Here is a 13,376-nt window from a genome sequence, read left to right as displayed (position 1 = left end):
GCGCCAAATCATGTCAATCGTGTCAAAAAGTGTATTGAAACAATCTATTTTAAACAAAACTTAAATTTAAATCATTTAACCAACGCAAACATTACATTTATGACCGAATTGATCTGATAAAATTAATGTGTTACATCAATATCCTGCATAGATATTTAAAATATTCTGTATACGGTTGACCACGCATCATACAAACAGACAATAAAGAATAGTCCTAATATGTCTTTATTTTAGTTCTTTGTTATATAACAGAGCGCTAGTGTCTTCTTTCTTCATTTTGTTGTCATTCAGCCAGTCTTGTTTAAAGTACGTGATCATTTAAGAAAAAATGTTTATTGTCTACAGCATGAATATAAATTCAGTTTAAACCTATTTAGTTTAGCAACTGTCTGGTATGACTGATTAGTTCGTTCCGACGTTGGAAACAAATTCCCGGTTTAAGGCGTTTAAAACTGCAAATGCAAAGACCTGTTATGGACAATGTTCATATCAAGATAGTTGACAACATGGTTTGCCAAAGAAAATTATTAGATTAATAAAATGGACAACATTCAATAAGACGAGAACATATAGAACGGTAAGAAAATTTCTCCTTACGTCAAATAGTTTATCGACATTGATTTGAAAGACATCTCTATTTAAAAGGTTTCTAGTCTTTACACGTTTGAAGAGTGTAATTTTTTTCAGAAAAAAAACATGTTAAATAAACATTTCTCTTGTCTCCCTCGATATTGTTAAACCTTGCCAAATTATTATTAAATCTATGTAAAAGAATGTGCAGTCTTTTGAATTGCCTATTTATAGATTGCAAAAGTTAAGGTCAAGATCTAGTAAATGAAAGAAGCCTACAGGTTTATGAAATTCAAGATATAAATTCTTTTTATGATGCTTCATCATAATATCTTTGTTTCACAGGGTGTACCGGGGCTTAAATTTTTGTCAAACCAGTGAAAATTCATGTTTTAAACAACCATTTTCTATGAAATATGAAGGATAAAAGTAACAAATCTCGGAGTTCTGTCTATTTTTGACTGATAAAATATATCTAGAATGCTTACAATCTCTCCAAAAACGGCATTAAACAAGCTCTTTACCTGCTTTTTAAAATGATGTCAAATATAGGTACCGGGATTACTTTTCCCGTGATTAAATATAGAATATCAAAATATTCTTTTTATATTTTCTACATAATTTCTTTAAAGCCGTAAAATACGGGAAATTATGACGTCATAATGGTTCTAGCACCAAAAAGACAGTCTTGAATCATTCAATACATGTAGATCTTGACCTTAAAGGTAGCAAAGGACAATTTCGGATAAAGTACCTGTCAATATTTTAGTAAAATTGAGAGTTGCTCTACTTGAAGGCTTATGAGTGTTGCTAAAATTCATGAAATGATTTTTAATGATCATCATTAGTTAGAGGGGTGTCTCTTGTTGAAATTGATATGCAATATGTAGGCCCCATATATTAGGTACATGAGAATCAGAAGTAAAATGCGAAACCTGCGGCTATGACTGTTGTGTTGACTTTACACAGTGAAATTGCAAGTTACAAACGGGAAGTAAAATAACACGAAAAGTAGATGGATGGGACATTGTAAACTATACACCGGTAAGTTTCTGACATGTGATAGTGCAACATGCACGCAGTGCGGAAGGTCAACCCTCTGCAGGGAATTAGCTGGGGGAGGTCTAAAAAGCTGAAAAATCATGAAAAATTAGCAAAATATGAAAAGACCAAAATCTCATCAAAACCAGTATGGAGAGAATTTTACACGTTTTGACAAGTAATTTTCTTCAGAATTGGTGATTGGCCTTATAAAGGGTGAATTAAAGGTATTTGTGCTGAATGGGACCTGAGGAAATTCTAGATACAGAGTTCCGAAGACATGCATCCCTTGGCTACAATGAATTGTATCAATAAAACTGTCCCCTGCCACCTTAAGGTAAAGATCTAGTTAATGATTCCAGTCTTTTTGGTGCTAGAACCATTATGACGTCATAATTAACTTGATATAATTGGGTATTTTTTTAAATTTGAAACGTTTGTGTTTAATCTTAGACAAATATCAAACTTTATAATAATTTATTGTGTTTGATCTCACAACTTCACAATTATGTATGATCTCAGACAAATATCTTACTTTGCAATTTCGTATGATATTAGACACATAATCAACTTTACGATTGGTATTTATTTTACACAAATATCTAACTTTACAAATGTGTCTGATCTTAGACATATTCAACTTCAACCGCGATAAGATTGGCCAGAATGCGAATATATTTTAGAAAAAAAATGTTTTCAACATAAGAAGTCTCCTTATCCCCAGACAGCAATAATTCAATAGTTTTAGACATTAGAATGCCCACATTTCATAAACAATGAAATGGAGTATGTTTTTCTTTAATATTTATCTTTCCTGCTTTTTTTTATTTCTCTACGTGCGTCATAAACATTTATCAAATCCTGCTGTTCTGTGTGTGCCAGGAACAGTCACAAAAATAAATTGATTTAATTTACAAATTATATAAATAGCGTGTGTTTTTATGGGTTTATTCAACTTGTCCTCTAAACAGGACGTTGGTTTTAAAGACTTGTGTTTTTACAAAAAAAACAACTCTAACGACTCATTCGTTTTCTTCAACTTCACACCAATTAATATTGTTGGCAATCTGCCATCGTCATCTGAATGTTAACTGATAGGTCTGTAACGGTGACTGAATGACACAACTATGCCATCCAGTCAACTTTAGGTTTCAGTTGACTGAATGGCAGAGCTGTTGAATGTTGCTATCTCGCTAATTCTATTTAAGACATGTGTTCTCTCTCTCTCTCTCTCTCTCTCTCTCTCTCTCTCTCTCTCTCTCTCTCCCCTCTCTCTCTCTCTCTCTGTCGATCACTCTACAGATATGACTATATTTTATGGTTTATCCTTGTTTAATATCCGTCTCTATTGATCTCTTCAGTGCTCATTTTCTCTCTATTATTTCCTCTCTGCACCTGTTTCTGTAGCTCTCTGTTCCTTGATTTTGTTTTTTTATGAAACATATTATGACTAGTCACTCGTTTGGTTTATATTTGTCTTTCTCTTTTTGATATCAACTTAACAAACTTCTACATTCATTTTTAAATAGATATCTGAGCATTTTAAAAATGGTTTTATATCAACCATATAATAATTGATTTTATTTTACACATATTTTGGCATGTGTTGAACTTTGTTAACCGTAAAAAAAAATGTGTATATCTTTTTTCTTTTTCATCTTAATTTTCTCTCAAGAGATTGTGAATGGTATACATTGACGATCCACATCATGTCCGCCAATACTGGGCATCCAGCAAGCATCATGTACAGAGTTAATGTGTGCTCTAAGTGTCCGGAGCACACAGAATATTATTGTGAATCATGCCCATGTGATTTGTGTATACAGTGTAAAGAAAACCACGTAAAAGATCTTAAAACAGTAGACCATCAAATTATGGCATATAGGGATAAATTCAACTACATCTCAAACGAAGAGATCTGTGTGAGACATCCCAGCAATGTTTATATAAAGTACTGTGAACCTTGTAACCTCCCCGTTTGTTATTTTTGTACAATACGTAAAAAACACAAAATTGTTGAGTTTATAACATCATTTAAATCAAAGCAACAACTACACAGAGGAACAATTCACACCATCAGAAGTGAGACCCTCTTTCACAGACCCTATCTCCTGTCAGGAATCAAAGCCGATTTCAAAACCTGTCGAACAGTATTCTCTCTCTATCAATCTCTGATGGCAACAAAAGCCCAGACAATGAAGGATCTTATTGACTATGTGCAAAACGATTCCATGTACAATGTGTTTTGTGACTTTGATTTCAAACACAGATGTTTAAAACAGAAACTAGAAATGATCAGACATATTGGCAACCTACAGAAATTTTTACGTAGGTATGAACAGTCAGCAGTTAATCCGCTACAGTTTCTATCATTCATAAAGACAGCCAGCCTTTCTTTTATACATCTTACTCTTCACGCCAGCCATCTGTCTATGACTGAGTCACTCAATAAAGTAAGTGTGGTAGAGTCCTTGAGTGGAATTCAAATCACAGAGAAAGGAAACCGACGCGTAGGAAATGATTATCTGTTGAAATTGATGCCAGGTCCTCAGTTCCATCAATCTTTTACAACAACAGATGTCCATCGTTGTTTCCACATTTCCTGTGTAACGTCAGACCGTTTTTGGGTCAATGATATAAAAAGTCTTATTTTGATCAATTCAAATGGTGAAAAACTTTATCACCTCAGTAATTTTTGTCGAGGTTTACTTGGAGGAATACACACAGTAAACAATGAAAGTGAACTTATCTTTATTGACATATACTATAACATTAACAAACTTTCAAAGGACAAAACAAAGTTCATTACATTTATAGAGACAACAGACACAACATGGGAACCACAATGTGTTTACTGGTCCCCATACAATGAAGATCTACTTGTTGGGTTGTATAACTATGATAATTATGCACGAAAGATAGCCCGATACAACAAGACTGGACAACTAACCAAAACAATACAACACGAAAACACAGGAAGGGAACTCAAAATTGGATCTATCTATATAACCGAAAACAACAATAGAGATATATTGATGTCTGATTATAAGTGCGGTGCTGTAGTGGTGACAGAGCGTGGGGGAAGACATCGTTTCTCCTACACAGGTCTTCAAACTAACTCGGGGTTTCTTCCAAGAGGAATATGTACTGACGCACTGTCACATATCATTGTGTGCGATGATATGACCGATACAGTGCAGATGATAAATAAAGAGGGCCGGTTTTTATCATATCTATTGATTAGACCATTCGGGAAAACATCAGCACGCAGCTTATGTTATGATGTCAACACTCACCGTCTCTTGGTCGGACTATGCAAAAACAGACTATGTGTCTACAGGTATATCACCAGACAGGACGCTCTAACAGGTCAGGATAATATTACTACTTATGGTATGTTAAAACTGCCGATTTATTTCACAGCGATGCGTATAGACAGTCACTGTTCTGCACTTCATAAGATATGACGTCATGATTAACTTTGACGCCACGATCTGCATTACTTTCGATCGTTCTTAATAAATGTATGCAATATCGTAAGGTAATAAGTGAAAAGCGCATGATGCCTTTACATATGCGCTATCGAAAACAATAGTGATACTTAATTAAATTTTATCAATATGTGATACCAAAACATCAGCAGTTATAAATCTTCATATTAGGTAAATAACTATTCATAAACTATTGTTGAATCGCTTAAATTCGCGCGGGCCAATTTTCGTAGATTTTGGGATTTTTGCTTATTCGTGGGAATGTTCCGGTTTTCTTAATTTGTTTTCGTCGAGGCTGTAAATTTATGGAAGAAAGCTATACCCACGAATACCAACGAATTCGAATTATCCCACTGAAATGGTTTGGCGACTTTCCCTGCTCCGTGTGAACTAGTGAATGGAGAAATTTTGATTTAAACAATAAAATGCTTTCTTTGGTGATTCATTCGGGATATGAAGGTATCGACATTTCAGAAACAATACATAACCCGCGTTAGCGGGTTATGTAAATTTTTTCTGCAATGATCGCTACTTTCATTTCCCGAATAAATCATCAAAGAAAGCATTTTATTGTTTATATTAATACTTTCTTTTAGCCAATTGATAAATTGATAATAAAAAGTAAGTAAAATTCACTAAATTACTGTTAATGTACGTAAGTACGTTAACTAAAAGAAAGAGCCAAATCGTCTCCTGTGAGACTTTGAGTCTGGCGTCGTCATGATTATTTCTTGCAGACCGTGATTTTTCCTAGGTAGTTGTAGGTCTCGACCAATCGATAAACTGGGCGTGTCAAGTTTGGTCCTGTCACTTTCTTGTCAGTTTCAGCCGCTGTAGATTTCGACCAATCAATTAACGGGGCGTGTAGATTTCATTCTGGCTGTTTCTATAGAGCTATGAATTAACTATAAGTTTCCTTAAGAAATAGAGGGAATAATTCTTGGTAGATGTAAATATATATGTATAAACCGCTTGGAGCAAGTGAAAGATCAATAAAATTTTAGTATATTTTACGTGAAATTGGGTGAGACAATGAGTCCACCATGAATCGTGCTAAGGGAAACATATCAATTGACCTGATTTTGTGTAAACTGAGCTTAAGAGGTAAAAATGTGCATAATTTCAATGATGGTGCGAAATGTTTGGACAATATTTCAAATAAACGAAATATCTATATAAACCCCTAGCAAGAACTGCAAAATACATGACTTTATCGAAGGATATTTCATAAAAGTGTTAGATATCGCTCTTAATTTATGTTATAAAAATTAAAGTAATTTGCCAAGTAGTTTTCCGTTAATTAAAATAGTATCGTTTTACGATATAAGTTTAGCTTCGGGCAGCCTTAACATAGCTGCGTATTTAAGGCGAGGTATGTAAGGTGTGAACATTATCATAATCTGTATCATGGTATATTATATACGCAACCCGTTTAAACTAGTTAATAAAATATATTAAATAGTAAAATCAATATCCCAGAAAACCTTGAAATGATACCAATACGGTATATGCTAATTTTTGTAGAGCAATATGAGGAAATGAAGTCATTGAGTGAAATCCAAAGAGATCGTGAAACAAAAGATCCTCTGAACCTGATGTTAGATCATTTTCTCGAACTGGCAGGTGTTGATAGTTGTTTTCACATATCTTGCTTGGCAGTTGACCAGATCTGGGTCAGTGATAGAACTAATATCATTTTGACAAAAATAACTGGCCAGATACTACATCATCTAACAGATTCGTGTAGAGATGGATATGCCACAGGATTACACACAGTGAACAGTGATAGTGAATTAATTTATATAAATAGAAATTATAACATTAAAAAGCTGTCAAACGACAACAAAACGACCATCACATTTATAGAGAGAACAGATAACTCTACCTCTACATGGAGACCCCGGTGTGTATATTGTTCTCTGTCCACCGGTGATCTTCTGGTTGTCAGGTATTACATACACACTGGAACAAGCACAGTAAACCGATACAACCAAACTGGAGAACTAAAACAAATCATACAAAATGACAGCACAGGAGTTGAACTGTATATGGAACCTAACTATATAACAGAGAACAATAATGGGGACATCGCTGTGTCCGATTATGATGCTGTAGTGGTGACTGAGCGTGAAGGAAGACATCGTTTCTCCTACACAGGACATCCAGCAGGATCAGTACTACGGCCACGTGGAATCTGTACTGACGCGCTGTCACACATCTTGGTGTGTGATATTAGAACCAAATCAGTACATATGTTAGACAGAGATGGTGAATTCCTGTTACATTTACTTTCAAAATCACTTGAGATGGGTGAACCAATTAGCCTGAGCTATGATATCAACACTCACCGTCTTTTGGTCGGATCACATAACATCAAATTGTGCGTCTACAGATATATCTCCGGAAATTACTCTCTGACAGGTAGGTGCAATATCCCAGTTTAGATAAATATATGTTTTGCTGTTCATGCTACTGCTAGAGTATGGATACGAAATTACATTTAGGAATCCTTGTGATGTTACACACGGTTCGTTCAAATAAATATGCAGACAAAAGTCAATTGTTAAACATTGTTTATCGGGGTTTAAACGATGTTCATTTAGTAGACAAGTATGTAAAAATCCCAAGATTAGTCATTGAAACGTCCCTTTAGCTTTTAATACACCGCTAAAAAGTCTACAGGGATTTTGCAATGCACGGGTATTAAATTATTCAAATCGTAACGAGGGACTTCTGAATGGAGAAAAAATGGTAACATCAGCATTATAAATCTGTTTTCGTTCTGTCAATTTGTCTGAGTGAAAAAATATAATCTGTAGAAGATTATTAAAAAGGTATTAAATTTATTTTCTTCCATCGATTCATTGTACTTCTTGTACAGATGAAGTTTTATAATCGTTTAAGTTTACAGTTGATTTTATGCTGAATACAGGATGCATGGTAAACGAATCAAATAAAAGGAAGATTTTAATCGTTCTACCCTCTAAATCATATTCTGCATCTATCAACGAATCCAAATATAAATTGATTTCAATCATATTCTAGAGCTGTTTTTTCTTCACAAATTGACATCTTGATGTTAATCGTGTTTAAAACTTCATCAAAATCATATTACAACTCTGGTAAACTCATGTTTTAAAACAAAACTGAATGCTGATTAAAACTGCCGCATAAGGAAGTTTAATAGATTTTTCAACACTTTTTTTTAGTTTTATTTTTATTTTACAATTTTATTCCTAAAATTTAATCTGATAGGATGGTATGGATAGAATAGAATGAATAGAACAATGAATGTATGATGTGGGATTCCGGATACCTGATATGATAGAAGCTATTATTTTTTAATCAGTGTAAAATGACGAAACGTTAACATGAGTCAAATTATATTTTGTAAAACATATGTATTTTAATGAAACGACCATTGTTATATTTCGTCGATTACAGGCATTCAAAGAACAAGGGACGTTATTGAGTTAATTTAGCCGAATCTTAAAACACAATGAGGTTTATACATTGTATAGAATTGTTGATGAGAATTTTATCTTTCTGGTGATACATAACATATATATATATATATATATATATATATATATATATATATATATATATATATATATATATATATATATATATATATATCCGATCATGTCTTACAATCCAGATTAAGTGCTTGAATACTTTGATAAAATACCAAAGTTGAAAATTCGTAAAATGTGTCGGCCGATTTCGACCAATAACGTCCCTTGTTCTTAAATTGTACATAACAAGAAAATTTTTTTTAAAAAATCAGGAAAAAATGGTAACAAACTGAAATATCAACAATGTTTTAATATAAGCGTGATCATTATCAAAATATCAGATATGCTTTTGGAAGTTACTTAATAAAATTGATTATTAATATTATATAATCAAGTAGTCACATTTACAGATGTAGTTAAATAATATCAATCAGTTGGTTGACCTTTCCTATGGTGTTTATACGTTTTGGAATTAATCAAACAATAGATGAACTTGATGCTGTTCTGATGGTCAATTTAAAGAGTGAATGTGTCAAGATGTGTAATAAAATCGATTAACATTCCATTGTAGTAGAAGAACCAGCACCCCGTCCTGATGATGATGGTTTGTCCAGTTCAACACCAGCCTGAGAATGAAGATGGACCAGACGTAAATGTTTCCGTACAATTCTAGTCCGCCGTCGTAATAGATTTTTTCTAAGCCAACCCAATCTGAAGAATCAAATGATGTCTGTCTGTCTGACTGTGTGTTCGTTCGTCTGTCTGTCTGTCTGTTCTCAAGTGTAAATTGTGATGCGATATCTTAAGTAGTTTTTAACATCCAGTTTTCAAAATTCAAATATTGGTATCACATGGATGGAGGAAGGTGCATATATTTTGAGGTCGTTTGCATTTTATTGTTTTAAGCTTGATAATTTTATTGAGTATTATTGCTAAAGACTTGAAATATCTTTAGAATTTGAGGTCAATTGTTGTCCAGTCAATTAATGATAATTTCTTCAATCATTTCCTTTAAAAGTTTTTTACACGACTTTTTGCGTATCTATACCTTAGAACGTTTACATCTTGAACAAATCTATTTTATAGATAAAAGGAAGACTTCTACATATATAAGGTTGACTGCTGGAAGATTAAGGTCTCAGTTTTTTAACCATTCAATTTTTCATCACACACTATCTTATTAAGTTCTAAACATACACATTTATAGGTTTGGAACAGTAGTATCTGGTCGGTAGTGTAATACCTATGTAATTTAGAGTACTTGCTTATAAGAAAAGGTTACGTGTTTAAAATATGTATATGTCTAGATATTCTACAAGATTTCTTTTGAGGTATAGGATTATCTATATTGCCACATTTAAATGCTTGTACCATCAACTTGGCATGGTAAAGTACTTTTAGTACATTGATTTTGATTTTCTTTCTTTCACCTGTTTTTCTCTCCGTCCCTTTCTCTCATTTCTTGCAATGATATTGTGCTATCTTACCCCTAGTATTTTGTGTTTACCTAGTAAAATTAAACGATATTTTAGTTTTGAAAATTGTACTTGAAAATTAATTCTAAATTTTACCGTTGCTACGCTGTAATTTAGCAGCATGTTTGTTTCCGTTACATTGCTTTTCAATTCTATTTTGAAAAGTGTTTATTGATAAGTTGATTAAAGCATTATTATTTGTTGTACTTCATAAATTATAGAAGTGTTCGACGACACAGAAACATAAATGAATGTTTACAGTGTTATATATTTGACACGTGATATACTACAGTTCTAGTAATGGTTAAAGAGCATTTCATTCATCATTCATCGTTCGCGTAATTTGACTTTAAAGGTGCATTATCATGATTTTGGTCCAAAAAAAAAATTTTCGTTTATATGTTTATAATACTTCAGTAATGCATTTCTAATAGTTTACACAAAATCTATTTTATCTATATCTATCAATTATCTATTTTTAGAATATTTTGCTTGTATCTTGTCAACAACCAATGAACTTTGCAGCACTGTAATTACGTGAAAGTCACTTTTGTTATAACCCTGGTTTGTGAAGGACGTTTTTATGTAAACAGAGAGATTATTTGTGTGTAAATTTATACTACACCATCTCCATTACATCTAAATGATTTATATTTGCCACCTTAAATTTTACATAGGTTTGGTTTTCAAAATGTATTGTATATGTCACCTTAATTTTTACGTTGTTTTGGTTTTTCATATGACAGGGAGATCCCCCTGCCATTTTGTATAGTTTGTATATATGTTACCTTGCGATCTTCCCATCTTCTAAATGTGTATTCATCAATGATGATTATGTCTTACTTATTCTTTAGCGAGATCCCGCTGCTTGTCTGAAATTAGGTGCTTAATAAGTCTTTCCATGTTTATCTGGGATCTCCCTAGTAGTTAAGGTAGTTTATTCGTAGTTAGTTGTTTATCTTCGTCATTAATAAAATGACAAAATTCATCAAATCATGACTTGTAGTGTTTTTAAGGAGTAAAAAATAAGATAAATGGAGAATATAAAGCTTATTGTTTAATAATTTGATAGAATCTGTCACTGGATGACATTAATTGCAATAATACATTCTTGAATGAAGTTACAAATAATTCATTCCCAAGTCAGACAAATGTATGCCATCTTTTCGATCGGAAAAGGGTACCATGTGTACTTGAAATATCAGAATATTTTATAAAGGCCCAACATGCATTCTTAACAACAAATGTAGCGAGAGCTAAATTTATTTCTAGTTCTCAAATTTTCTCCATTTTTGTTCGAAAGACATAATGACAAATTTCTACGCGGCAAGATATGTGACCACACATTAATTATCTTTGGCAATAGCTTTCTTAATTTAGACACAGTCAACTTCATGTACTTTTGTTAGCCATTCAGTGTATTAAGAGGAATACCAATATCATTGCCATCACAATGTATAACTAAACGTTTTAGGTGTCTATTACCCTGCTTTAGCATTTCCGTTACGGTCCGGTACAAATGAGACCAAATAATGCCCCTAATTCCCTGCTAAATTATTCTTTGTGATGTTAGTCCCAAGTCGTCATTGATATTTTGTTGTCCATATTTCTGAGCCCAATAAATTATAGATGATCCAACGACCCTTATGCCATCTGAATACTTTGAAATCAATGCATATTATAAGTAAAGGAATAAAGGCTGGGTCTGATATATGATTTGTAAGCAGAGGAATCCCATCTACCCATAATTTTGATTTCAGATTCATTCATGCCACTTAAATTTAAATGGATGACCCAGAGTAAATAGGATTTATAAACACCGCTAAAACGTATGTTAAAAACTGATAAACACCTTAACCCTAAGCATGCCTGAAAACTGATTTCGAGTTAAAGGTTTTCCGCGAAAAACGCTAAATAGAATACACCGCTAAATCTTTTACGTTTATCAGCTTTGCAGTGGTATCGTAGAAAAATTCCTATGCATGTTGATTTGATACTTTGCAAAATTTAATTTCAATTATGCCCCTTTTGGAGTCAGACTAATGGTCGTAGGGATTATGATACATAAACAAAAGCCCATGCCCCCCACCCCCCCCCCCACCCACTTTTTGTCGCAGCAAAGATATATCTTAAATTTACATATAAAAAACTGAATTATGAAGGAGTTGCCCCTCCCATTTTGGAGACCAAGTGAAAAGTTGAAGAAAGAAAGAAAATAAGAAAATGCACAGGAAAAATGAAGTTATAGGAGTACTACGCTATACGCTACCTCCACCCCCACTCCCCCCCCCCCCCCCCCCCACCGACCCCCCCCCCCCTACACACACACACACACACACACACACACACACACACACACACACACACACAGATGCGGATTAGGATTTTCATGATTTCGGGAATTTCTCTTTTTTTTTCCTTTTTGCTTGTCATAAGATTTTTGGGATAAGCCTAACCCCCCAGTTTTAAAAACGATGCTACGTGCCTGGGGACCTCGGTGCTCATTCAAATCTAGATTCATTTAACCTATGGAGGACTTAAAAAAGTTATGTCTGCTATGTTTTTATTTTATAGTTTATGTTTCTTCGATTTCCTTTATGAGCATAAAACTTTTTTATGGCCTTTGCTGTACACATCTCACCTGTGGGAACGTACATGTACATCTTACCTCTCCTTAGTTTTAAGTCGCAATAAGTATGAAACTATACCATGCCCAAAAAAGAACATTATATGTGATTTTTAATAAACACACGTACGTATATCATTTGTATATATCGACAATCATGTATATTATACACTCGTCAATGTACATGTAACACGCAAACAAAAAATGTCCGTAAATGAACGAAGGAAGTACAAACATTAAGAGAGCGTAGCAATTAATAAACATCGAACTTAAGTCAAGGAGAACGAATTTACCTCTTTTTTAAAATATCGCTTTTATTTCCTCAGACAGTTTTGAACTATTGAAATAATAATAAAATATTGGTGCTCGCGATTGAATACAAAACAGCGGAATTTGCAATATAGCTTACTGCTATATATCTATACATGTCGTGTTCAACTTATCGCTTATTGCAATACTTTGAACGACACCGTGTGAAACAAGTCTCTTTTTAAATTAAAATCTATGCACTAACCAATGGAATAATGTATGCATGTAGCATAGATGTAAAAAACGCCTCTTAATTGGGTAATATCAATTATATCAACAGGAAGTTGTTTGTTCATTTGTAAGTATTATTTTTGAAAAATAGACTAGACGTCCATCAGTTGTCATT

General features: G+C 33.3%; 1 protein-coding gene across 1 annotated transcript; it reads left to right on the top strand.

Moving 5' to 3' along the window:
- The first annotated feature begins 415 nt into the window (after positions 1 to 415).
- Positions 416 to 11,076, top strand: LOC128183069 (uncharacterized). The gene is made up of 4 exons (XM_052851921.1): positions 416 to 577; positions 3,287 to 4,980; positions 6,627 to 7,523; positions 9,192 to 11,076. Exons 2-4 carry the CDS (start codon positions 3,321 to 3,323, stop codon positions 9,248 to 9,250), a joined length of 2,616 nt encoding a protein of 871 aa, XP_052707881.1. The 5' UTR covers positions 416 to 577; positions 3,287 to 3,320; the 3' UTR covers positions 9,251 to 11,076.
- Positions 11,077 to 13,376: the final 2,300 nt, after the last annotated feature.

This window comes from Crassostrea angulata, chromosome 5 (assembly GCF_025612915.1).
Source record: "Crassostrea angulata isolate pt1a10 chromosome 5, ASM2561291v2, whole genome shotgun sequence".
Classification (NCBI taxonomy): domain Eukaryota; kingdom Metazoa; phylum Mollusca; class Bivalvia; order Ostreida; family Ostreidae; genus Magallana; species Magallana angulata.
This window is presented reverse-complemented; position numbering and strand designations above follow the sequence as displayed.